Source organism: Dermochelys coriacea, chromosome 11 (assembly GCF_009764565.3).
Source record: "Dermochelys coriacea isolate rDerCor1 chromosome 11, rDerCor1.pri.v4, whole genome shotgun sequence".
NCBI classification, from domain to species: domain Eukaryota; kingdom Metazoa; phylum Chordata; order Testudines; family Dermochelyidae; genus Dermochelys; species Dermochelys coriacea.
In genome coordinates, this window is record NC_050078.2 from 77,493,164 (window position 1) to 77,518,940 (window position 25,777).

The 25,777-nt window shown below is 48.2% G+C and overlaps 1 protein-coding gene across 1 annotated transcript in view; it reads left to right on the forward strand.

Annotated features, from left to right (window-relative positions):
• The first annotated feature begins 3,494 nt into the window (after positions 1 to 3,494).
• The window catches only part of COL6A1 (collagen type VI alpha 1 chain), a 69,445-nt gene continuing 47,162 nt past the window's right edge, over positions 3,495 to 25,777 (forward strand). Inside the window, exons 1-13 of the mRNA XM_038422367.2 lie at positions 3,495 to 3,791; positions 4,853 to 4,982; positions 11,886 to 12,086; positions 17,344 to 17,503; positions 18,487 to 18,606; positions 18,747 to 18,767; positions 19,638 to 19,658; positions 19,757 to 19,801; positions 21,082 to 21,135; positions 23,703 to 23,747; positions 23,880 to 23,906; positions 24,879 to 24,905; positions 25,006 to 25,050. Of these exons, the coding sequence (XP_038278295.1) occupies positions 3,683 to 3,791; positions 4,853 to 4,982; positions 11,886 to 12,086; positions 17,344 to 17,503; positions 18,487 to 18,606; positions 18,747 to 18,767; positions 19,638 to 19,658; positions 19,757 to 19,801; positions 21,082 to 21,135; positions 23,703 to 23,747; positions 23,880 to 23,906; positions 24,879 to 24,905; positions 25,006 to 25,050 (1,005 nt within the window). The 5' untranslated portion in view covers positions 3,495 to 3,682. The remainder of the gene's footprint in view (positions 3,792 to 4,852; positions 4,983 to 11,885; positions 12,087 to 17,343; positions 17,504 to 18,486; positions 18,607 to 18,746; positions 18,768 to 19,637; positions 19,659 to 19,756; positions 19,802 to 21,081; positions 21,136 to 23,702; positions 23,748 to 23,879; positions 23,907 to 24,878; positions 24,906 to 25,005; positions 25,051 to 25,777) is intronic.

The following is a 25,777-nucleotide window of genomic DNA, read 5'->3' on the forward strand; positions in this document are numbered from 1 at the left end:
ACACAGCTACTTGACACACAAATTATATCTACCAATTTTCCCTTATCTACTTAGACTGCGAGCTCTTTGAGGCACAGACTGTCTTTTTGTTCAGTGTTTGTACAGCACCTGGAACAATGGAATCCTAATCCATGCCTGTGGCTTCCAGGGGCTTCTGCCAGACAAATAATGATAGTATTTTGCTGATGTGCTCTAATAATCCTTATTGATGGGAGAAGCACAATTTTCCTTGTAAGAGCTATGCTGTTGTACATTTATCAACTTATTTTCTGCTAGGTGTTTTATAATTCTGTATTGTTCTGATCCGTTTATGTTGTACTGATATAAGGACAGCATGTGCTACAATCCAAATCTCTGGCTGATTTGAATGAGAGTGCATATATTTACTATCAGCACAGACACTGCATTCTTCAGTGCCTTCCATACTCTGGAGTGTGTATCAGATCGTTCATGTGAGTTGCTGCTATTTAATTTATCATTTGGTCTTTTTTTTAGCTGAAGACAATTGGTCTGGGGTGGGCATCTATGCAATATTCTCTATGGTGAACACTAATGCAAAAAAGTAGAATCATAGCAATGTAGGTCTGGAAGGGACCTTAAGAGGTCATCAGGTCCAGCCCCCTGCACTGAAGCAGGGCCAGATAAATCTAGACCATCCCTGACAGGTGTCTGTCCAATCTGTTCTTAAACCTCCAATGATCAGGATTCCACAACCTCCTTTGGAAGCCTGTTCCAGAGTTTAGCAATCCTTATAGTTAGAACGATTTTCTTAATATCTAATTTAAATCTTCCTTGTTGCAGATTAAGCCCATTATGGTTTGTCTTACCTTCAGTGGACATGAAGTAATTCAGGTTTTCTGCACTGTTCTTATCCTCTCTAACCCATCAGGTCTCTTGCAGGCTTTTTGCTTCTAATATACTGAAAGAATTTATTTTTTATGATTCTCTCTGTTTGTTTGCTCTTCAAATTGCCTCTGAGCCTTCAAATAACCATCTTACCTCTTCCTGCCATAGTTAAGGTACATTTCTATGGGTGTCACTTTGGGTTGGATTTCCAGTTTTCAAAGAATACCTATTTGGTTCAAATATCCTACTGAATTTCCATGTAGTTACACTTTATTTTCTTGCCTCCCAGTCCTTTTTTGTCTAGGGGAATGTATGCCGTCTGTGAGAATGCTGTGGTTGGTTAGGTAGCTTCCATGAATCTAAGGGATTTTAATTTAAAGGACCTAAGGGTCTTTTAAACTAGTTTTCTCCTTGTTTAAAATCCCCTTTTCTAAAGTTTAATGTCACCATGCTAGTTTTTGTTATGAGCCCTACCCTGTGGTTTTTTTCTTGAATCAGCTCTTATGGTGTTACTTCAGACTAAATCAAGAACAGTCTTTCCTTGAGAGTTCTGTGCTCTAGTACTAACTGTTCCATGACGCAATGGTTTAAGTCGGGGTAGTCAATTATTTTTTGTCAAAGTCCAAATTTCTTGGTCAAGGTTTAATCAAGGTCTAGACTCCGGAGGAAATAAAAATTTAAAAAAACCTCAATAATGATGATAATAATAAATAAATAAAATATTTTCTGGTTCATTCTAGTCTGGTGGTACAGATTTGGCACCTATTGGCTATCCCTGGTTTAAGTTATGAAGGAATTGCTTCTTTAAACTTTGTCATGTTGCAATGTTTGACCACTTTATATGCAGGAAGTTTCAGTCACTAATTATTACTGTTACCTGCCTGTTTGGTCTCCATTAGCATTGCACACTCAAGATCGTTTTCCACAAGTGGAAACCAGTAATGTAACCAGGATAGTTATATTCCCCATGAGTAGGATTTGGACTCACCTGTGTGGTCCTCTCCACTCAGAAATCATGTCCATTAAATGCTCTGGAATCTTTTAGGTTTAGTGTTTAGGGTGCTATTCAATCTTTTGGGTTTAGGTCTCCAGCCTCTGCAACTTAATCTGCTCCTTTCTGTATAGTTCAAGGCAGGTATTGCATTATCGCCTTGATTTTGGTCATTTCACCATGTTTCAGAGATCCTGGCTATACAAATGGTTTCTTCCACTGACAGGTATTCAGGTCACCTCTTTTTGGTTTTAAGCTTCTCACTCTAGTACATGGACATTTATATTTTGAGGCCAAAATCATCAGACTTGGATATCTGCCATTGAGCTCCTAACTGCCTTTGTGACCACCTGTATTAAATGTGGCCTGAGACTGCAAAGAGCCGAGAACTCCAAATGCCGCTGAAGTCCAGGTGAGGTGCTGGGCTAAGCACTTTGGGAAATAGGCCATTTTGGTCTAGGTGTCTACATATGGATTTAGGGGCCTATCTTTAGGCTCCCAAGTTTGAAAGCTCCGGAATATATTTTAACCATGTGACTATTACGATTCAACTCTTTTGCTGACTCCTCAGTGTCCCCAACTAGTCCCTCCTCTATTCCAGCTGCAATTTCTGTCCCATCTCCACAGAGGAGGTGGATTACGGACCAAGTGAGAAATCTCCCTCCTCTCCTCCGCTAGGAAGGGGCAGGGGGTTTTCTGGACTGGGGTGGGGGGCACTTCTCTGGTTTGGTTTGTATACCTCTGCCTTGTTGCGTTTATGGCTGTGTTGGCCATGTAGGAATCAGCAAAAGAAGTCAGCCCCGGCTTGGAGGGACTGCCTTTGGAAGCAAGAAGCTAGAGGACCCAGTTTTTCACTGCTCTGCATCTGGCAGTCGTTTACATCTCTGCAAGCCAGAATAGCAATGTTCGCTCAGCTCCTGCTGTGCTCAGGTGTGTGACTCCCCAAAGTGCAGGCCAGGGTAGAATGAGGCCCCATGTCTCTATTCTGGAAGGACACGAAGGCCCTGGTCCTGTGAGAGTTCTCATCACAGGGAGCGGGAATGCTGCGCACTGGGTGCTCACCATGGGTGGAAGGGCCAGGAGCAGGGCGCTTGCAGGATTCAGTCTGCACCTTGATAAACTCCCAAAGATACATTTACAAAACAACTAGGAAATTGGGATGAGCATTTCTTGGCCTCGAAGGCCAAAGAGCATCCAATAATCAAACATACTGAAGGCCCAGTCCTCACATTGACAAAACTCCCACAGACTTCAGTGGAGCTTTGAGTAACGATGCTAGGACTGGCCCAATGTGGGGTTATAAATAGTAGCCCAAAAATGATACAGAGAGTTTTTTTAATGGTATGGATTATATCCTTAGGCTTGCGACATTTCTATTCTTGTTTTTAGAATGGCAGCAATGTGGTTATGCCGTAAACCATTAGTCAACATAAATACAAGATATATTGGGGGAGGGGTGTGGCAAAATATTTTGAAATAGAATTAAATTATGTTTTGATGCAGATCAAGATGGTTTTGCAGGCACAACAATAGTTGAAAAGAAGAAATGGCCCCAAGACAATATGTTTCAGCAACTCACTGGTTATGCTAAGGATCAACTGAAATTGACATTCTGAGATCCCTCCCCCTCTGGAATTGGGCAGCTCCTGCTACTGACATTTCCTCCTCATCTTAACTCCCTCTCCCGTGCCTCCTTCCACAGAAACTCAGGGACAGAGTAGAAAATTAGAAAAAATTCCCAACTAAGATAAAAATTCCTTGCTGCCGTTCCTGGCCTCTGTCTCCTTCAGTTTCTCCCTCCCTTCCTTTCCATAAGTAATAAATGGTAAATCTGAAATTAGCAAGATGAAGTTAGCAAACTTTTTGTTCACTTTGTTGCTTCAAGTCTGTTTCCTATGGAGCGGGGCGCTGGCTCAACAGACAGAAATAGTCAACAGAATTGAAACCTTTCAAGGTAAGAATGCCACTGTGTGGTGTACTTTCTTTTCCTTTCCTGTGTGGATAGTTTTCTAGAATGTTAAAGCCGAGATCTGCCTTCAGATCTGTATGCCATGTACTGCTAAACAGACATCTCAGGTTGTTTATACTGTTGTAACTTTAGGTTTGCCTGAACTTTTAAAAAAAGATATTTTTCAAATGTCTGTTGATTAGTTATTCCTGACATGTGTATTGAATATCTACCTGCTCCCTTCACCCACCTACACAGTTTATCCTGAAGCAATTTTTTTCCAGTTATCTTTAGCTCTGTCCCATCTCATATGCTATCATTTTTGGTTGGTATTTAGCAAAGAAGGGGACTAAAAACAACTAACGTAGAGGTTAATATTCTGGAATACTTCACAAATATTTGATGAGAATTTTATCAAAATCTGTAAACATATTTTTTAGGTTTTTTTCCTTTATTTGTAATAATCTCTTGTGTTCCTGTTGCAAAGAAGACTCCTTTGTATAGGGGCTTTTTAAAATGATTAATCTTTATATGAAAAATGTATACGAGATAAAATGTAACACTACATCTGGACATTATTTTAAATAGTATCTGTCTGATATTTCATTGTAATGAATTAATTCATCTCTAAATAGCTATGGAGCTTAGAAGCCTGGGAAAACAATCTTTCATTTTTAAAATCACAGTAAATGTAAAGAAAAGTACCAATTTTTTTCAGAAAAAGACATTGTGTCCTCATTGGCTTGAATCTATTGAATATATGTTCATTTTCAATCCAACCTAGCACAAATGCCATGCAAGTGTGAATGTGTGTATATGTTTGTAATTCTGACACACTGAATTATTATTTGCAAGCTGTAAACTTTAACTTAGTATAAAAATTTAACAATGTAATAGAGATATAGACTACACATGTACTGTAGAAAATGCATTGGCTCTGTCTCTTGAATACACATGCTTCACCATGATGCACGGAAGACCCAATCCACCATGAAATATCTTGTAGCATAACTGGAAGAAGCAGTAGCACAGTGTTTAAAACCTGCTGTCTCTCTGTTTTTGAACAGATTGCCCCGTTGATCTGTTTTTTGTTCTGGATACATCAGAAAGTGTTGCTTTAAGGGTAAAGCCATTTGGAGCCTTAGTTACACAGGTGAAAGAATTTACCAATCGGTTTATTGACAAGCTAACAGACAGGTAAATGTATTAAAAGCTTTTACTTTTTCTGCACTGCTTATTTTATTTTACTTTTCCATGGGTGTTCACCAGAATAGATTCGCCAGAATAGAAAAAGTGACCCAGGAAGATTTGGGACTTTGCTTGGGAATTTGTATTTGTTTTGCATTAAGGCTGTCAGCTGGTGATCACTGTGTGCACACGGGAAACGTTATGTGTATGGCTATGTAACAAATGAAAAGAAACTGTCTGCTGCAACGAAGAGTTTAATGTGCTCATTCTGGGACCATTGGCTGGAGTTGCTAGATCGAGTGTTCTCCTGTCTGTAACGGGAGTTTTCTGCACTTCTCCATCCACATCTGCCGGTGGCAGTATTTCTTCAGCAAAGCTTGGTGTAGCCAGGTTTGCTGCCCCATGTGGTTTGCTTTGCATTTTCCCAGAGGTGGAGACCTGTAGTGGGGGACGGCCGCGTGGCTGTCGTGTTTCACAGCAGAATGAGCAGCTAGGAGCATTTTTTAACACACCAGGGGCTTCCTCTGAGTAGTTGAAATAATTGAGGTCTGTGCTTAAAATCAAAGCTTGGCCCTGGCCTCTCCTCCACCTTCAGTTTCACGCGCAGTCGCTGGCACCCTGCAGCCCTTCTGCTGGGCGTGTGCAGCACCCTGTGATCGCACACCCGGCGAGGGCAGCGTGGGAGCCCGCTGGGCCCTCTCCTCAGGATGGGCACCATGCTGCCACTCCAGGAGGGGCAGGGCCCCAGCACAGCATTGTGCACGCGTCCAGCGTGGCGAGCCGCCCCGCTCTGCTGCAGGGAAAGCTGGGGTGTGCTGGGGTGAGCCCGGGCTGGGCTGGTGAAGTCCCCCTCCTGGACACCATGTTGCTGGATGGGGCTGGCAGGAGCACCTTGGTAACATAAGGAGAAACTTTATTAAACAGAGGCTTTTCCTAGCACGTTCCCTTGCAAAACCTTTCCTCAAATCCCACAAACCAGCATAGCCCCTCGCTCTCGTGGTGAGGGACACTGCACCAAGAGGGTAGCTCCCAGGCTGCAGATGGGCTTGCCTCAGCTCTGGCAGCTGCTGCAAGTATACCTCCCCTCCTCCATCCACCACCAGTGCATGGAGGGCATGGCACAGCAGCCTTGCCCTGCCGTACCCTGGCAGCCTCTCCAGCACTTCTCGAAGGGGAGGAGCACTGGGGGGAGGGCCCAGCTGCTGCAAGCCATGTCTCTTCCCACTGGGGCGTGTCTGCCAAGCCCAAGCCTAAAGTTTGAGGCGCTGGAACTGGGTGGGTGTCTGTCCTCCCACTTGGCCCCTTACTCCAGCCAGCAAGGACCTGCCTTCCTCACCCAACCCACCACACCAACTTGAGGAGACCTTCTGCAGTCAGGGGAAACCCCGTCATCCCAGTACCCCAAACCCCATCACCCCAGAACCACTCCTCCCCGTCCCAATAGCCCTACACAGGAAAGAACCTGCTGCCCCCTTGCTCAGAAGCCCACCGGCCCAGACTGCAGGCTTGGCTGCCCTGCTGGGGACACGTCTGTGCCGGGAAATGTTAGAAACGTTAGCTCCCATCCTGTTAAATACACGTGGCACATGGCGTGGGCGGGCAGTGCTCACGAATAACACGGGCACTCCCTGGGGAGAATGGGACCAGCACGTCCTGACACAGCACTTGGCAGTGTCCCCATGAGGGGTTTACTGGGACCTAGGACCAGGGAGCCTCCATGAAGTGCTGGGGGTGAGGAAGCCAGTGGGGGCCGGTGGAGGGACTGACGGACTGGAGTGTGGAAGAATATGGACTGGATGGATTGTGTGGGGTGGGGAGGAGGTTTTGGGGACAGGAAATGTCACAGATGTTAGTGACTGCTGGAAAATATTCAAGGGAGCCCTTGTGTCAAAGCTGGCTCCCCAAAGGGGGGCCTGCCACGTAGTTCATTCCTTCCTGCCTCATCCACAGAGGTCCCCAGCACTGCGGAGAGCGGTTTCCCCTGTATTTTCCCAGCCATCGTTCTCTGAGCGTCTGAGAGCCCCAGTTTCCATTCCCGTCTCCTAGGCGAGTTCTGTACGTAGAGCCATGAGCAGGCTGGTTCTCCCACACCAGCCCACACGCTCAGCGTTCCTCGCGTTCCCCTGGGCGGCCGGAGGCTGGTGCCCAGATGTGCAGCGTGGAGGGAGGAGGGGCAGGAGAGGCAGTTTGGGCACAGACTTTGCAAATGGCTGGGGTTAGATACAGGGCTGTCCCTGCAGCCTCCTTATCCAGCTCTTTCTGGTGTAATGACTCTGCCTGATCAAAGGCTTCTGCTATTCTGGAGATGGGAGACTCTCTCCTCTTGCTCTTGGAAAGGGAACCTCAAGCTAAGGGTCCCCAATAAAACATAGGACTGAAGTTCCCCACTAGATGAACCCCTCGAGGCTCTTGTCCGGGGCGTATGGCAGTCCTTTCCCACAGTCGGTTCCCAGGGAGCATGAAGATGTTCAGCCAGTGCTGGGAATGACAATGCCCTGGTTGGAGAAAGTCCTGAGAAGGGCAATGAAAATGATTAGGGGGCTGGGCACATGACTTACGAAGAGAGGCTGAGGGAACAGGGCTTGTTTAGTCTGCAGAAGAGAAGAGTGAGGGGGGATTTGACAGCAGCTTTTAACTATCTGAAGTGGGGGTTCAAAGAGGATGGAGCTCGGCTGTTCTCAGTGGTGGCAGGTGACAGAACAAGGAGCAATGGTCTCTAGTTGCAGTGGGGGATGTTTAGGTTGGATATTAGGAAAAACTTTTTCACTAGGAGGGTGGTGAAGCACTGGAATAGATTCCCTAGGGAGGTGGTGGAATCTCCTTCCTTAGAGGTTTTTAAGGCCCGGCTTGAAAAATCCCTGGCTTGGATGATTTAGTTGGGGATTGGTGCTGCTTTGAGCAGGGGGTTGGACTAGATGACCTCCTGAGGTCTCTTCCAACCCTAATCTTCTATGGTATCTATTTGGACTCCCCACTGGCTACTCCTCCCCACACCTGATTGCTCATTGCACCTCCACTGATCGCACACTGTCTATGGGAATAAGGTATTGTCTCTTTGCTAACCACCTCGTCTCCTTTCTTATCTGGTTTCTTCACTGATTCCTTGCCACCCCTGTAACCATTTGGCTTAACTTATGGCTCACTGGGTTATCCATTGGCTGATTGGCTGCACATCTGTTCAGTAATGACGACCAAGTGCCCAGGGCTCTGGTCATACCCCTCTGCCGTGTCCCAGTGTCTGCTCCTCCTTCCTCTCCTCTATGTCTCCATGCCCCCCCTCTCCTGGGTCACCACATCTGCCCCCCACGCTTGTCTCCCTCTGAAACCTCACAGCCATTCCCTCCTGCTGCCTCGCCCGCTCTGGCTCCAACAGACCGCGGCTATCCTTCATCTCCTGGCTCTGCCCTGGGCCTGGACCACCCGACGCTGCCCACGCAGCTGCTCGCCTCTTCCCACATGCCACACTCAGAGTATCATGGCAGGGGTGTCATGTCTTCTCCTGTGTTGCTCTTCCCACTCCGATCTCTCCCCCGCCACTCCTCCCCACTTCCCCTCCCCCTCCGGACTGCACCCTCCAACTCTTCTCTCCTTTCGCCCACCCAGCTCCCCAGCCCCCTTCCGCTCTGATTTTGCCTTCTGGATCTCACTCTGCCGCTCCTCACAATCTCCCAGGCTCCTCCGGGGCAGGCTCAGCCTCCCTGTGGGACCCTTGCGGGGATTCCCCCTTAGGTTTTGGCTCTGCTGGGCCCTATTCTTGATGTGCCTCCAGGTGTGCCTTTGAGGCGTAGGAAGCCCACCTGTGACCTTGGGCAGCCATTTACTCCCCTGCACAGTGCGGGTGGGGGGCTGTAGCCTGTAAGCAGTCTGGGTGGGGAGCATTTTGCACTCGCTGCGCACTGGTAGGTCTGGCCACGCTGCCGGGCTGTGGAGGGGCAGGCCGCCGGTCCGTCGTACAAACCCATCGGGGAAGGGGAGCAGAGTGAGCCGGTGCTGCTGGGCCAGGCTGGAGAGAAGCCCCCAGGCTGCACGGCAGGAGCCCGGCATGCCATCGGGACAGCCCTACAGGTGGGTGGGTGCAGCCAGTCACTGGGGTGGAGGGAGAGAATGGGGGGAGCTCATTTTTGTGCTGAGGTGGCTCCATTAAAGCCCTTCGGGGCTTGTCTGTGGTAAAGTGTGTGACTGCCACCGCTGGGGAGCGGCTTTCAGGCCAGGCCGAGGTGCCTCAATGCGATGCAGTGGCAGAGGGCAAGCGAAGGGAGGGGGCTGATGGCTCAGGCTGATGGCCTTAGCAGCTGGGGTGCAGGAAGAGGGCTGGGATGGAAGCATAGCTGTGTGAACAGAAAGGAAAGGTTGGCGTCTAGGAACGTTGGAGGGGCAGAAGAGGCAGGAGTGGGACCTGGCCTGGATGTGTGGGACCAGCGGAGGAGAAGCCAGTGCTGAGCCCCTGACTGACAGGAGGGCAGTGTTCTTGCCAGCAGTTGGGGGGATAGGGGAGGTGTGTGGGGGAGAACAAGGAGTTCACTTTTGATTAATATTGGTGGCAAATCTTCCTGGAGGAGACCCTGCGGCAGGGGCTGAGATAAGGGAGCAGGTAGGGGAGATGGGCAGGGGCGGGGGAGAAGGGAGACAGTGCAGAAGGAGAGTGGAGAGGTGGGGACAGATCCTGCCACTCTGCTCTTTGGCGAGGTCAGTGTGGCCTTGTCCAGAGGAGGTGGAGGGAGCCAAAGGGCTCCGATGGGTGTCTAGGCGGCAGCCCATGGAGGAGAGAGGGCAGGTGGAGGGTAGCGCTCTCTGCGGTGGACCACGGCAGTGCTGAAGCAGGAGAGACCCGGTCTGTAGGGGAGGATGTCTGCCTGGGTGTAAGACTGGGCAGAGGTGCTCAGAGACAGAAGCAAGGTGGCGCATGTGGATTCTGTGGTTGCACCATTCATGGGGGTCTAGGATGGGTTGCAGAGGAGGGGGGTTCCAGGAGCAGGTGGGAAGCTGGCTGGCTGATGCAGGAGGGCAAGGGAGCTGTCCAGAAGGTGATGGAGCTTGGCCTAGGGATTAGGAGGATCTGGCATTTAGAAGTATCAGGGAAGGCGGTTGAGAAGTTTGTCCCTGTGGCAATGGGGGTTGATGTTCCTCTCTCTTCTCCTCCTAGACTCCCTTCCCCAGCCTTTCACCAGTGTACTTCTTTTGCCCATGGCAGCTGACCCACTGCAGCAGACACTGGGCAGCAGAACTTCATAGCAAGACCCTAGCCCTTCCTGCATATAAACAACAACACTCCAATTTCCAGTGACCCGGCCTTTTGCTGGTTCCTCAATAACAATGGAGTCTGTGTCAATGGGTCAGGATCCCCATCCCTCGTGCTCTGACATGGGCTCTTCTTGGCCAGTCCATGTCAGGAGAGCTCTCACTGGGTATGGAAAACCACCTAGCCCCGCATGTGTTGCTTGGCATGGCAGTGGTGATGGGACTCTGCCAGGAACTGCTGCCAGGATGCTGGAGAGCTGGGGGTTACTTCAGGAGCCAACTTGGCTTCCAGGGTGCCAGAGGGTGAGGGCTCCTGCATTCTGCCATGCATAGAGCCAGCCAATGGTGCGCACTGCCAGCCAATGCACCAAATGGCACTGTGGGCCAGGCACCGACACTCCCTGGCAGAGATGGGGGGATTGGCCTCATGGGAGGGAAGGCAAGATGGCCCGTGAATGAGGGGTTAGCAATAATCAGTGCCCAGATAGGGTTTTTCATGGGAGTGGGGTGGAGAGAGGGTGCTAGAGTTACAAAGAGGAAAAATGGAACAGGATGGGGAAACGGGAGAGCGATCAAATGTGACAGGCCATGTCAGCTTCCCATCTGTGCAACCCCTTCTACTGAGACACGCTCCTTGTCAGGCGGGACGGCACCTGTTGCCATAACAAGAGTCAGATGCCTTATGGTCTCAGCATTCCCCCCCAAAACATATATTCACACACAAACCCCTATTTTCACACCCATGCATCTACTCTACCCTCTGGTCATACACATTTATATGCACCCTATTTTCACACCCATGCATTTACATCCCTCTATGCACACCCATTTACACCGAGAATTTTCTTCTCATTTCAAATTGATACATGAGACACATTCAGCCTTAAAAACGTGCATAAGGAACTGATTCTACGCCCAGGTTTATTCACAGATTATGAGTATCTATGAATCTATGAATCTAAGTCAAAGGGTACCAGTGTGATCATCTAGACGTAGGACTTCCCTGAATTAGTTCCTATTTGAACAACAGCAAATCTCTTAGAAAAATCTCCAACCCTGATTTTAAAATCTCCAGTGAATCTCCAGCCCATCTCTAGGTAAATTGCTGCAATGGTTAATTATCCTCACTGTTAAAAATGTATACCAGGAAAGCCTCTAGCATCAATTTCTAGCCACTGGATCTTGTTGTATCTTTGTCTGCTAGATTGAAGAGACTTCTCTTTTCAAACTTCTATCTGCCATCTTGATACTTATGGACTGTGATGAAGTCATCCTTAATCTACTCTTTACGCTAAACAGATCTGTTAAAATAAACAGACTGAGTTCCTGGAGTGTCACCGTAATGCATGTTTTCCAGTCCTTTAATCCTTCATCCCCTGCATCGCACGAGAGACAGACCTGAAAGAAAGACCTAGAGAGGCAGGACTCTGACCGAGGCAGAGGCTGCACCATTACCAAGAATGTTGTTTGTAAGTCAGTAAGATGCTGAAGTCAGGGCAATATTTAGGTAGAGCTGAGAGAGCAGAAGGTCTGTACAGGGCCACTCCGCTGCCAGAGAGACAAAGCCAGAGATGTGTGGGGACTGGGAGGGAGCCATGGCGGTGATGAGGGGAGGGTACTGCAGGGGTGGGGGAAGCAGACACTGAAGGTGGGTGTCCCTTTTTGTCTCTCCAGGTATTACCGGTGTGACCGGAACTTGGTGTGGAATGCCGGAGCTCTGCATTACAGCGATGAGGTCGTGCTGATCAAAGGGCTTGACCGAATGCCCGCTGGACAAAATGACTTAAAGAGCAGAGTGTCTGCTGTGGACTACATCGGGAAAGGCACCTATACAGACTGCGCCATCAAGAGAGGGATTGAGGAGCTGCTCATCCGGTGAGTGAGAACAATGCCTCCCACGCAGTGCCCAAGGAGCGGAGAGGAGAGAGAAGGAAGTGGGCTGGGAGAAGCCTTGTCCTTGTTCTGGGACACAGTCATTCTCTGCTGCTGGTTGAAACGTTCTGGAGAGGCACTATGGTCTGACTCCACCAGGGCGCTTCCCCCTTCGCTTCTCTGGGCTCTTTGTTTCTGTTTACCCCCAGAACACTCCAGGAGACCGCTGGTGATCCTCAGCTGGGAGAAATCTCAACAGAACTCTGACAATGGACACCAGCTAAGGATCTGCCCCCCGTTACGTTTAGCTGCACCTCAGCCAGGCTCCAGTGCTCTGAGCATAATTTAGTGACTGTGTCCATGATGGACACAATCAGGTGGCTGTAGTTTTAAATGGGTGTAATTACAGGCGCAAGTAATTGTGCCTGCAGTTAATTATGTGGAAAAATTGTACCTCTAATATTGACTAGAACCCCTTTTTGCAAATTTATATAAGAACATAAGAATGGCCAGGCTGAGTCAGACCAATGGTCCAGCTAGCCCAGTGTCCTGTCTTCTGACAGTGGCCAATGCCAGGTGCTTCAGAGGGAATGAACAGAACAACAAATCATCAAGTGATCCATCCCCTGTTGCCCATTTCTAGCTTCTGGCAATTGGAGGTTTAGGGACACCCTGAGCATGCAGTTGTGTCCCTGGCCATCTTGACTAATAGCCTATCCTCCATCAACTTATCTAATTCTTTTTTTGTACCCAGTAGTATGGCTACCCAAATGTAACCATAAAGGTGTGGCAGAACTCATCACACAAGGCTCAGCTCTCTGAATACTGACTAGAGAGCGAATGGGCCACTTAACCCTGAATGGTGCCTGAAATATGTGTTCACTACTTATACTAAACAATCTGTTCCACTTTGTATGTAGCTGTGACACTCTGAGTATCTTTCCCAGACCCGCAGGAGAGCTCTGTGTCAGCTTGAAAGCTTGTCTGTCTCACCAAGAGGAGGTAGTCCAGTAACAGATATTACCTCCCTGACCTTGTTTTTCTAAGGAGCTCTCAGCATTTCACACAGGGGATTCCATCTCTACGTGGAACGTACCTCCTTTTGAAATCCTTCATTAGTTAAAAATTGTATTAAGATGTTAAAAGAAAAAGAAAACGGTACAGAGTTTAAGCACAGAAGTTTCTGTTTATCAGGGAATAAGGTACAGATTATCAAGGGGTGCAAAATTTGGTTTAGGATCGGATGGCGTAAGGAACACATAATCTGCAATATCCCCAATTGGGGGTAAAAGGTAAACAGGTCAAAGTACAGACATTGAAGTATGAGGTATGTTGTTCATATAATGGCTATGTTCAGGTGTGGAGTATAATGAGTGGATACAATCAGGAGGATGGATTCACCCTCATTAGTTGTATTACAGTAGCTCCCAGGGCCCCAGTTGGGATCCATTGCGCTAGGTACTTTACAGAAAGACACAGGGTCTTCCCCAGAAAGCTTGCAATCCAAGGCTCAGGTCATAGAAATGGATCTGCACAAGGTGCAAAGTTCAATTTGTACTGACTCATTTGTATGTTTGGGGCCTAGATCAAAAAAAGACCCAAGTGAGGGTAAGAAACAGTAGGAGGGGAGGGAGGTCTACTCTAATAAGAATATGCAATTCTATAGTCCAATAGAGTCCACAACCTGAGTCTACAAAATCGATCTAAACCAATTGAATTTACATTTACCTTGCAAATGTCTATTTTTAGACATTTTAAAACTTCTCAATTTCTCTATTTAATTATTTTTATTGAAAAAAAAACCTCTAAATTTGAAGTGAATTGAAAAGTTGAACTAAATTTCCCCAGTTCCTTCCCCCCACTTTGTGAACTTTTTTGCAGTCCCAAGAGACACTGGTGGGACAGAGACGGGCAGGCGCAGGGGTCACAGAACAATTACAGAGCAAGTCAGTGAGTAAAAAAATCCAGATTTCAGTAAGCCTCACAAGGAGAGCTGGGCAAATAACCAATTTTCCAGTTTGTGGGCAATCCCAAAAAAAGAATTTGCGTCAAGCTGAACCTAAAATGAATATTTTTTTAAATTTGAAGTCAATTGAAAAGTTGGAAAAAATGTTAAGGTCAAACAAAATGTGTCCTTTCTACATTTTAGAATATTTTTGATAGTTTTTAATAAAACTAATGGTAATTTGGAAAAGAAAAGTTATTTTAAACTGAAAAATCAAAATGTTTTGAGGTTTTTTTAATTAATTTGAGGTGGGGGGTGGAGTTCAACCAAAATAATTTGGTGAAATCGACATGAATTTGCTAAACCTTTTGGTGTCACTGAATCTGCATTTGTGGCCAGAAATATTCCTCCCGGCGCTAGTCCCAGGTCTGCACTGCTGTGTTTCTTGTTGCTGGGAAAGCAGCACAGTTCAGTGCTAACGTTTGCAGCATAGTTGCTCTGTTGTGGAGGTAAACTGAGAAGAGTATCTGCCAGCTTTTTCCATTAACATACTGGATTCTTGAGCTAATGGGAGAGGATCCTTCCCTCATGTGGCTCAGGGAGGAGCCAACCCCTTTAACCAGCTCACATGGGTCGTGATTTGGGTCTCATTCTCTAAAGAGACTGAATCTGCACCAGTCTTAAGAGCACCTCTTAGTGACATGATCTTCAATTTGTATGTAGCTTTATATAATGGGAGCAGGCCAGCAGTTCAGAAACCTGCATCTCAGAATGAGAGTGAAAGACTTGCCCCAGCCACCTGGACCAGCTGCCCTGGAGTGGTGCCCCACTTTGCCCAGGGCACAATCAGGACAGGTGAGGTTGAATGAGAGTCAGTGTTTGAGGCCTAGAGCTTCTTCACCCTCAGAAGAGAATTAGAAATGGGACCTTCCCACACTATCAGCAGGTGGGCTGAGTCTGAATTGGGGAAGACATCACTGATTGCCCTGGTAAAGACCTAGGACACTGCAAGTCTGGCAGTGTAAACCCGGAGATGACAAAAGTACATTTTGTAGCGACACTGCTGTTGAGGAAGCCAGTTCTCTGAACCAAACCAAAGAGAGAGACGGCAGAGAGAATGTAGTCCTTGGCTCTCGGATGAAGTGATTCACCGCCATCCACTTTCCTGTAATTGGCAGCCTTTCCACAGAGGACTTGACTTGAATCCGGTTTTTTACAAAAAAGCAAGTTTCTAGCCCTCCTGGTGGCTGGGAAGGGCTTGAAAACATGAGCCCGAATGGCTCAAACCTAGAAGGTGAATAAACAGAGTGCAAGGAGGATTGTTTTTTAGAATCTCGTGGTTTGTAAGCCAGTCTCACCATTCGGGGGCCTGATTCCTGGTTTCTGCACACTGGAGTCTGACAGTGCTGCTGGCCCTTTGAAAGGATTCAGGTGTTTTCTAAGAGTTATCGGAGTTTGACTGAAAGTCACCAATGAATGTAGAGCAAACCACAAAGGCTATGTCAATTTGGGCCTGCTTAGCCCTTCCCAAAGTCAGTAGGCACCCTGCCTTGGACTCCAATGGGAGTTGGATGGAGTTGCTCGCCAGCAGCAGTAACAGCACATTCCCAACAGAAACTGAAAGAGTCTTCAGACAAGTTAGAGATACAGCTACCTAAGAGACTTTCCCCTGGGCATTTCTCTCTCCCTCCTCATGTCAAACCAAGCTCAGGCATTTGCAAGCCCAATTCAGTGTGGGAAGCAGAGAAGCCATTTTCCAGCAACACCCAACAGCCAGGTCTCAGGTTTCCAGTGGCAGAGTTGGTGTGTCTCATGGGAATTGTTGTTTCAGGGTAAGCCAAAGTGGAGCAGGAAGCTAGTGACACCCCCCAGTTACCAGTGAATCAGGTTTAGATTAGGACGTGCTGTTTGTAATAGGTGAAGTCAGAGACTGTGTGTGTCCGTCCTAGTTCTGTATGCTTCTTAGCATGCCGTTTAATCCGTCTTGTCACTCAGTCCTGAAATTTTCATTCCCATAGATGGCAACCAGAAGCAACACCTCTTGTGCTGTGACGAGAAAAGCTCGGCATTATGTCACAGAACCTAACGGATGCCCTTTCTCCATGTGTGAGTGCACACAGCTTAATGTCCATGCGCTTAGCTTCAGCTGGAGCGTTGCCTTTCTCCACTAGGCTGACAAAAGCCATCCTGGTACTTTTGACACTTGACTTGAAACTGCAAATGTGGGTTACTGCACTCCCCAGTAAAAGGCTTTCTGTTCTCTGCAGTGATGAGGAATTGCCACGTGCTCTCTCCAACCCATCTTCCCTTCCAGATTGCTTCAAAAGTTAGTGGATCAGCTTGGCCTTTGGGGTTGCAAGTACTGCACTCACTTTCTCCTCTGTGTCCATTCATTGGAAGTGTTTCCTGTTGGAAATTAAGCTGCTGTCTACACAGATATTACCTATGGATCTGAGTTTAGCAATATCATACTGTGTAGTTAGATAGTCTGGGGATTAAATTATGAGCATTGTGTTTCTTTTTGAAATGCAGCGTATACGCTCTTTGTAAATAATCATTAATAATATTTATCTTGCTGCTTCTGCTTCCTGCTGCCGAGTGACATGAAAAGGGAAAGATCTGGCTCAGTGTGTTGTTGGTTTAATAATTCAGGTTCTCTGTATAGAAATATCCTTAGACGTAGTATTAAACCATCGCCCAAGGAAATCTAATTCCATTCCAAATATCTTTTTATTACATTCATGTTGCAGGATAAGTAAGGTTCAGGTTAAAGCCAAAAAAACAACCCTACAAATTGAGACAACATTGTAAAAATAGTTTTTTACAAACTCTTGGTCCAACCCCCATCTCACACTTACTATTTGTACAGTACTGGAGGTTGTTGGAAGTGTGCGGGGGGTGATCCCTGTGTTACTGGAAGTTCATCAGTTGGAATGCAGGACTTCACAGGAGTCCAATCTATGATATAATTTAAAGACATCCATATTAAATGCTGATCAATTATTATTGTCCTAAAAATGAGGCACAAATTTTCTCAAGAAAAGAGAACCTCAGAAAAACACTGTGAATTCCACCCCCCCCCAAGTGTCACCATCAGCACAATCAGGCTGAGATGCCAAGTGTTTGAACTCTGCCCTCTTCCAGTGCTGTATGCCTGCAGACCATTAATCCTTCCATCGCGAGTGCATCAAGGTACCCCAAACAGGCATTGCATTATGCTGTGAAACACAGCGAGCGTAGGTAGTGTCGAAATAGAAGCGGGGGGGCACTCATCAAAGCTACACATTCCCAGCTAACCATTTTGAATTGTTACAGCGGCTCCCATCAGAAGGAGAACAAATACCTGATTGTGGTGACAGATGGACACCCCTTGGAAGGGTACAAAGAGCCATGTGGAGGACTGGAAGATGCTGCCAATGAAGCAAAGCATCTGGGAATCAAAGTGTTCTCCATTGCCATTTCTCCTGACCATCTGGTATGAATTGCTCAAATGTGGCCCTTGTTATAGCCTAGGTATTTCATAATTAGAAGGGAAAGGAATGAAATTAGAAACAGGATATTACTGAGAGGAATCAATTAATCCTCTCTTTGATGCAGAGGGTCCCATGACTGACAACAATTCCAAGAAGGGCAGCCAGTGAGTATAAAGTTTGAAGCTGGGGGGGAAAATGATGATTAGAAATAAAGTACCAGTGGAGCTATGCCAGTTGACACCAGCTGAGAATCTGGTCCAATACCTGTAATTAACACAGAGGGTCCCAAAACAAACTCCTGGATCTGACACCCACACCTTAACTCTGGGGAAACTTGGATTCCGCTCCATAGCCGAATGTTGTGGTTGATCCTATCTCTACATTCGGCTGAGCAAAAGCATCAGATCCCAGCAGGCCCAGACACTGAGGTGAAATTGAGGTATGACACTTTCTGAACCATGCTATGCAAGATGGCAGCTGGGCAAGAGAGACGCAGACACAAGGTCCAACCCCAGTGACTTTTAGCATGCTATGCTTGAGCCACACTAGTGCGAGTCTGTCTCCCCACGCTGGAAAACTCGTTCCTGGCTGCAGTGTAGATATACCCAAAATGATTTAAAGATGATCAAGCGTGTTTGGCTGATGGGTCCTCCTAGAAATAGGAGGAGGTTCACAGCCCAGGGAAAAGTTCAGCTGGCTTCCTGAATGCCAAGAACATGGCACTGCCTCTCTAATTTCTCAGCCATTTCCCTAAGCCTGGATAATACTGTCCTATTCCCAGGACAGATGATGCAGTTCCTGAGACACTGATTTCTTTGCATGTGCAGGGCGTTTCTAGACTCTAGCTTGCAAGGCTAGCACATGCAGGAATGCCATCAAGTCATGTTACTTGAGTTAATCATGGATGGAAGGACACTTAGGAGCCATCACAGCTCCTGATCGTCTTTGAGTCCAACCTTGCTGCTTTGTTGTTGTTTTACCCCAGGAACCAAGGCTGAATGTTATTGCCACGGACAACAGCTATCGGCGCAACTTCACAGCAACAAGCCTTGTACAGTTTCCGGTAGATACTGACAGTACAATAGAAACCATCATAGATATGATTGTGAGTATTCCCTTGCTCTTCTCCTCCATTGCTCCTGGCCCCCCTTCTCTCCTGTCTACCCCAGCCCACTGCTGCGGGGTATTTGGCCACGCTGTTCTAAAGGGGCTCATCAAATATTTGTATTGTTTTTGCTATTTCAGAAAAAGAATGTGGAACAAATGGTGAGTCTTGCGTTCTCCGGGCTTTCCACTTGTGCAGCAGGGGCCCACTGCCCTCTCCAGCTGAACGTGTTCCCTTCCTAGCCCCGTCTCCTTTGCTGTCTGAGCCAAGCTGGCTCTTCTGTGAGCCGCAATGAAAGGCAGAGCTTGTTCTCACTCCATCCTCCACAACTGTGAGCCCAAAGCCAGGGCTGTAGGGCTATCTTCATCTATAGCCCAGAGGCAGTAAAGGGACGCAGTGTGACTCCTCCCTTCCAGGCAGTAGGGAACAAACTATGCCAGGCCTGGAGAGCTACCCCTGAGCCTTTCCTGTTCTCCAGGCCCCACAGGGGTAGGCAGAGCTTTCGCGGCTGAGTGGACATGCCTTGAAGTGTCCTGCCTATGCACAGTTCAGCTCCCAGGGGGAGGGTGCACGTGTAGCTCTTCTTACTCCTGCTGGCAAAAAGTACAGCGGGCCCTCTCTTAGCATTTGTTGCTAGCTTCTAGTAAGTACCCAGTGGGATGGAGCCTGGTCACACACCCAAAAGTACAGTGCCATGCCCCCTAGGGACTGATGCATGCAGCTGAGCATACTGGGGGGAGAGACTTTGGGGTATCTTTTTATCACATCAGAATAACCCGGACTCCCTGTATAGGGAGAGTGGCTAGCCTGCAGACTGTGGCACATCAAGGCTCTTCTTTACCTCATAACAGCGTAAGTCGCCGTCGGGCGCTGCCTGCCTGGACACCTACAGTCTGGTCCAGCTCACCCCTTCCTGGGTTTATGGTGGTGGGAAGGTGATAATTCAGTGTTTCAATTTCTGCCCAGGTTAACTGAGGTAGCCCAGCCCCTCCATGTGTCTAACATTGTGCTTTCTTCTTCTCTCTGGGCAGTGCTGCTCCTTTGAGTGCCAGGTGAGTGGGGCATGACCAGCCCTCTATTAGCTTGCATTGCGTACATCTTTTTCGATGTCTGTGCACGTTTCCCTGCTCTAATTACATGTTTTTTGCAGCCTGCTAGAGGGCCTCTGGGACCACCTGGGGATCCAGGATATGAGGTTAGTAAATAAACGCACCCAGCAACTGCCCTGCCATGGGAGTGAGGCTGAGATGGGGTACACCAGAGCAGAGATCCACTGGAAGCACGTGGGGAGGCCACTGGACAGGGATACTCATGGCATAATCGCCATCTGGTTTGTGCTCTGCCCTGCGACCTTCCAGAGCAAGGCTGCCTTGGTCAAGAAAATATAGATTGAGGATCTAAGCAGAGAACAGTATCTGTGGCTTTAACTCCATGCCCCTTTGTTAGACCACCCTCCCCCCAGAGTCACTGCTGTCTGAGAGCTTACAAGCCAGCCCTCCCTTAGCCCCACAACACAACTGCATCCTCCGGGCAAGAAGAGCTGGGATCCTACCCAGAAGCTATTCAGACTCCCAAATGCCAGTGGTGGGCCATGCCAGGCCACTCCTCTCCTTGGAGCTGGCACTGGAGTCCTGTGACAGCCCTGTCACTCCCCAGGGTCAGCAGGCAGCACTGATGCTGGGTCACCACCCAGCAAGGCTCCCAGCAGTGGGAAGTAGAAGAGGGGGACAGTGTGAACAGAACCAAGGGGGGCATGTGTTGGGATCACAGCTGTGCTTTCCTGAGCTTTAGGAGAGCTAGGGTGGTGGTGACCCTCAACTGAACACCAATCAATCCATTGTGGCAAGCCCTGTGACTCCTGCAGCCACACCGGCTCACAAGGATTCCCCTTCCACGCGGTCTCTTAGCCGTACATCACTGGTTTCTACTTCAAATGAGCAGAAGTCAGACTTACCAACCAGTCATTGCCAGGATCATGTTCCATTGCCTGCGGGAAAGTCAGCGCCATGTTTGCTTTTCTCCAGTCTCCCCTAGGTTGGGGTGGGAGATGACACATGAGTTTGGGAAATAAGGAACCATTCATGGGGAGAACAGGAGCAAAATCCTTGGAGCCCATTGGTTACAGTTTCCAATTTGCTCAGTGGACCACACTGCTCTCTCTGAGAAGCTCTAGAGATGTAGTGAGCTGGCCTGCCCAGAGGTATCGCTGTTTATGAATCAGGTGAGCAGTCTCGTTGGTGAGCAGCCTGTCACAGACCCAAAGCAAATGAAGTCATTTGGTCCTAGACAATAAGACTAGACACACATCCAGCTGATCAGAAACATTAAGCTAATGACAATGAGCATGCCCGTGGCCACTTGTCCTTGCGAGAGAGTCACTTCAGGGAGTTATGCTGGGGATGAAATTGGATCACTTGATAAAGCTACATATAAATAGAGATTGTGTCCTACATTGATGAATATCTTGTGTTTCAGGGGGAAAGAGGAAAGCCAGGTCTTCCCGGTGAGAAAGGAGATGCTGGAGAGCCGGTAAGTAGGGAAGGACACACAGCGCTTTGATGGGGGAGATTGAACCAGAGGCTACACTTTGACCCTTAATGGCTCATGTGAAACTCTCGAGAGCCCCTGGAACAGCACTCCCTTGTGGGATGGGTCTGTATGCTCACCTCCTTCTGGGCTAACTACATCATGGGATGGCGCTAGACAGTCACCTTGTTCTGGGCTAGCTTGTTGCATTCCAAGAAGATGATTGAAGGTGTAACGTTCTGTTTCAGTGTGTCAGATACAGTGATCTTTGCACTAGCGGGCTGTGGCACAGGTCTCGTTTGCCTGGGGCATGGGGCAATATGTTGCTGGTTTTCCAGTCAACTGTAGTTCTGACCAATAAGTTTGTCAGACTGTCATGTAGCTCTGCCCAACAATGGGTGAGCTAACAGATTTACAGTGTTCAGAGGGGTAGCCATGTTAGTCTGGATCAGCAAAAACAACGAGGAGTCTTTGTGGCACCTTAGAAACGAACACATTTATTTGGGAAAGGTTATGCCCAAATAAATGTGTTAGTCTCTAAGGTGCCACAAGGACTCCTTGTTATGTTGACAGTGCTAGCTGTCGATGGTCCATCACGGCAGGAAATATGATGCCCTGGACTCCAGATAATAAATAGGATCTACTCTGTTACATGAGAATGTCCAGTCTGCTAGATCATACTTTCCCTTATTGTGACCCATCTGGAATTTTTGTCCTCCTTCCCCCACCTCCTACTTCTCTTGGGGACCAAGACTAAGGGGTCGTAGGAAATAAAACCTCTGCAGCAGCTGTCCACTAGGCCATTCATAGCTGTGACTTTCTGGTTATCTTCTCTGCACAGACCCAGCCTGCTGGAACGTCCTGACCACAGTCTCCAGCGTTGTTAGGGAGTAAGGACAGCCCTGTGCTGGCCAACTGGAAAGCAAACCAAAGTAGCCAAATAAATATAAGAGGCGGATTGGTAATGACAGGCCTTCCCATGGCCAGTGGGTCAATCAAGAAAACCCAAGGCGGTGCAGAGATCCCTGACCGGCCTGAGTCTGAGCAGAGATGAGCTCCAATGAGGATGCACTGTTTCAGTAGTAGCTGCCTAGAGATTGCCTTCACTTCAGCTTCTCTTAAGGGTCGGAGGGGTTTCATAGGCAGGTCTATGTTTGGGTCCCACGCTAGTCACACAGGAACGGTTCAGAGGGAAAAGGTAGATGGTAGCGACATCTGATTGGTTACAACAGAATAGTAGACTGGCCAATGAGAGCTCTCTCCCCCCCCCCCAGTCAGGGCCACAGTGTTTCTGTGAAAAGAAAAGGAGTACTTGTGGCAGCTTAGAGACTAACAAATTTATTAGAGCATAAGCTTTCGTGAGCTACAGCTCACTTCATCGGATGCATTGCATGAAGTGAGCTGTAACTCACGAAAGCTTATGCTCTAATAAATTTGTTAGTCTCTAAGGTGCCACAAGTACTCCTTTTCTTTTTGCGAATACAGACTAACACGGCTGCTACTCTGAAACCAGTGTTTCTGTGGGACACCATGGTAATGGTGCTGAGAGTGATGACAATGGTCGGATGACTCAGATGAGGAGCCCTTCATCTCCTCGCTGCAAACTTGTAGCCAACAGGCCTCTGAGTGCCAAACCCAAAATAACCAGTTTTCCTACAGGGTATTTCTGTGACTCACCCATCCCAGATGGATGCCCGCCTTACTTTGGCTCTGATGTGCCTTTCCCACTATAGACAGGGTAGTTTTACAGGGAGGTGTTTAATCTGCTAACAGGAGGAGGAAAACATCATTTTTCCTCCTCCCCTTTTTATTAGGTACATTTATTTTTGTAGGTGTATTTCTCCCACACCCATCAGTGCACGGTCAGCTTGTGTGTTTTCAGCTTGGAAAACATGTGACTATATATTTTCTTCTTTGTAGATTTTTTCCTAGACTTAACTTTCATCCCAAATGACACCTCTTGTAGCTCTCAGTTTCCCCAGCCCTGGAAAGGACCTGATTTTCAGATATTCATATGGAGAGTTTTAAGGGGATGAATGCTTCCTTACCTTCCCAAGGAAGCAATTAAGTTTCCTTTAACTTCCTGAGATGTTTAGATGCTTGCTACATAAATGTTAATGAGTACTCCCTGTGTATTGGTATGTGAAGAGGAATTGCTCTGTGTGACCTACTGGTAAAGTTTGGATTTGAAACCCAGCCTCAAAATTTGCACTGAAATACTGAAGCGTAGATGTGGCAGAAATGAATCAATTTGTCTTCACTTTCTTTTGTATTTGCTGATAAGATTGTAGCCCAGATGTAGAGAAGTGGGTGTTATGCAGACGATGAAAAGTGCTGCTCAGTTGAATGAAGTTCTGAAGTGGACAGAGATATTTCAGGAACATGATTTTTGGTGTGTGGGTTTTTGTTGAATTTGTTTTAAAACCTAGAACTAGAAAAACATCAGAAATAGAGAGAACTTGAATACCATCTTCCCCTTATGTGTACATAGTATGCTGCTGAACAGGAGGGGTTGTGGCAAGCTATTTCCTGCTATAAAGGTTCTAATGTGTTCGGGTTTTGTACCCTAGGGCAAGCAAGGTGACCTGGGACCCATTGGCTACCAGGGGATGAAGGTATGTACAATTTTCTTTGCAGTCTATTGGAGGGTGATTAGGAGTAGTAGCATCATCATGGCATTTTAGAGCTGTGTTTTGATGCACACTTCATTGTCTCAGTTTAATTGTTGTCTTTCCTTTGTTGTTTAGGGAGAAAAAGGCACTCGAGGAGAAAAGGTGAGTATGGCATGCAGTGTGCAGTCAGTGGCCTTCGTCAACCCCGCAGGTTTTGCTAATTTCCCCACACAGTCTCCTGTGACATCCTCCCCCCTTGGCAGCATGACTAGGCTTTCTCCTGGAGACTGGAACATGGCCTTCTCCACTGCCACTGCCAGCACCATATCCCGCAGGGTGGGGGGATCCATCAGCTACGTTTATCTACATCTGTGCTCCTTTGTCAGCTTAGTGAGTCTATGGTTGCTTCTCTCTCTCTCACACACACACTGCTGTGGGTCACTGGTTTCCCCTCCTGACACTCACACCAGAAGGGCTTACCTCAGGGGAGTAAAGAGAAGCAGGTTTTTCCTAGGCTCGGCAGGACTCAGACCCTGGCTGATTCAACCCCAGTGGGGTCTGTATCTCCAAACCTTGGCAAGTTGAATGCAGGAGGTCCAGCACCACAACACAGCTGTGCATGTTGTCCTCACAGTCCAGCAAGGCAAGGCCAGAGGGACAGGCGCTCTAGGACTCCCCTCTCTGGAGTCAGGAGGGACTGAGGCTCAGAGAGCTGTAGTCCAGATTGATGATCCTTTCCATGAACTTTCAAGCCTAACATTCTGGGCGTTCGCCCACCCGCCATGTCTTCCCTCTTCTCCAGCGCCCTGCTAGGAGCAGCATGTTATCCGGGCAGTTGAGACACAGACAAAGTGTTATGGACAGGCGCTGGAATATGCACCAGAGTGAAGTCTTACTTTGAAACACCGGTTACCCGCCGGTGTGAATTTGTCCTTCCTCCCATTAACGAGGGGAGGGAGAAAGCCCTGCCTCCTTTACTAGGGAAGAGGTGGGCCAACTTCGAAGGGGAGCTTGCATCCTGTGTCTCCCGTCCTTCCCGGTCAGCTGGGCCAAGCCAACGCATAGCCCACACATGGCCGGAAGGTGAACATGACCTGTCTGCTGTCACTAACCTCTCCTCTCCTTTCCGGACAGGGCTCGCGAGGATCCAAAGGATATAAGGTCAGCTGCTGGGATTTTCCTATGACTTGGTGGGCTCTGGTGGGGTTGGGAGTGTGCCAGAAATGGTTTCTACACTGTTCTCTTGTTTCTCTCCTCCCAGGGGGAGAAGGGCAGGCGTGGCATTGACGGCATAGATGGCATGAAGGTGAGTCTCGTGCTTAGGGGCACAGCGTGCCGGGAGTGCTGTCTCTGTACGCTGGTTACCACAGAGATGCCTGTGGGCCAGGAGCCTGACGCTGGAAGGCCAGGAGGCTCTGTTTGACTCCAGGGCGTTTTGGGCTCCCCATGTCCTCAGGGGTGGGGGTGGGGTCCTGGCACAGAGTGATTGGGGGCTGGGTGCAGGAACAGGCATTGATCTTGGGACCTGCAGCTAAGCCACACAGCTACTGGGATGGGAGCAGCCAAGGAAGGGAGAAAGGTGAGGCAATTGCCCAGGCCTGACCTCCCCCCTGACAGCACAGGTCCCATAGGAAGAATTGTGGCCTGAATCCAGCTGGGGATCCAACTGCCCTGTGTGCTGAAGGCTCCTTTCTGGATTCCCAGTGAGGGGCCCGTCACTAGGACAGGGCCTGGGCTGGGTGTCTCAGCTGTTCCCTGCCCCTGCGCCCCTCTCAGAAACAGAGTGCTCCCCGCTGTAGTCAGTTACTGTGCAGCCCATCACAGCTGTGTCTGGGCACACTGCATGATGTAAAGCAATTCATCAGCTCAGTGGCCTGTGCCCCCTGGCTGGCATCAGTCCCAAACTCCTATCCCTGGCTTGGGTATGGAGCCCCTCCTGCTTCCTTCGGGGAGGCAGGAGTTCCCCCAGGACTCCCTCCAGCACCGCTACCAGTAACACCCAATTTTATCAGCAGCTGACACCTCTTCCTCTC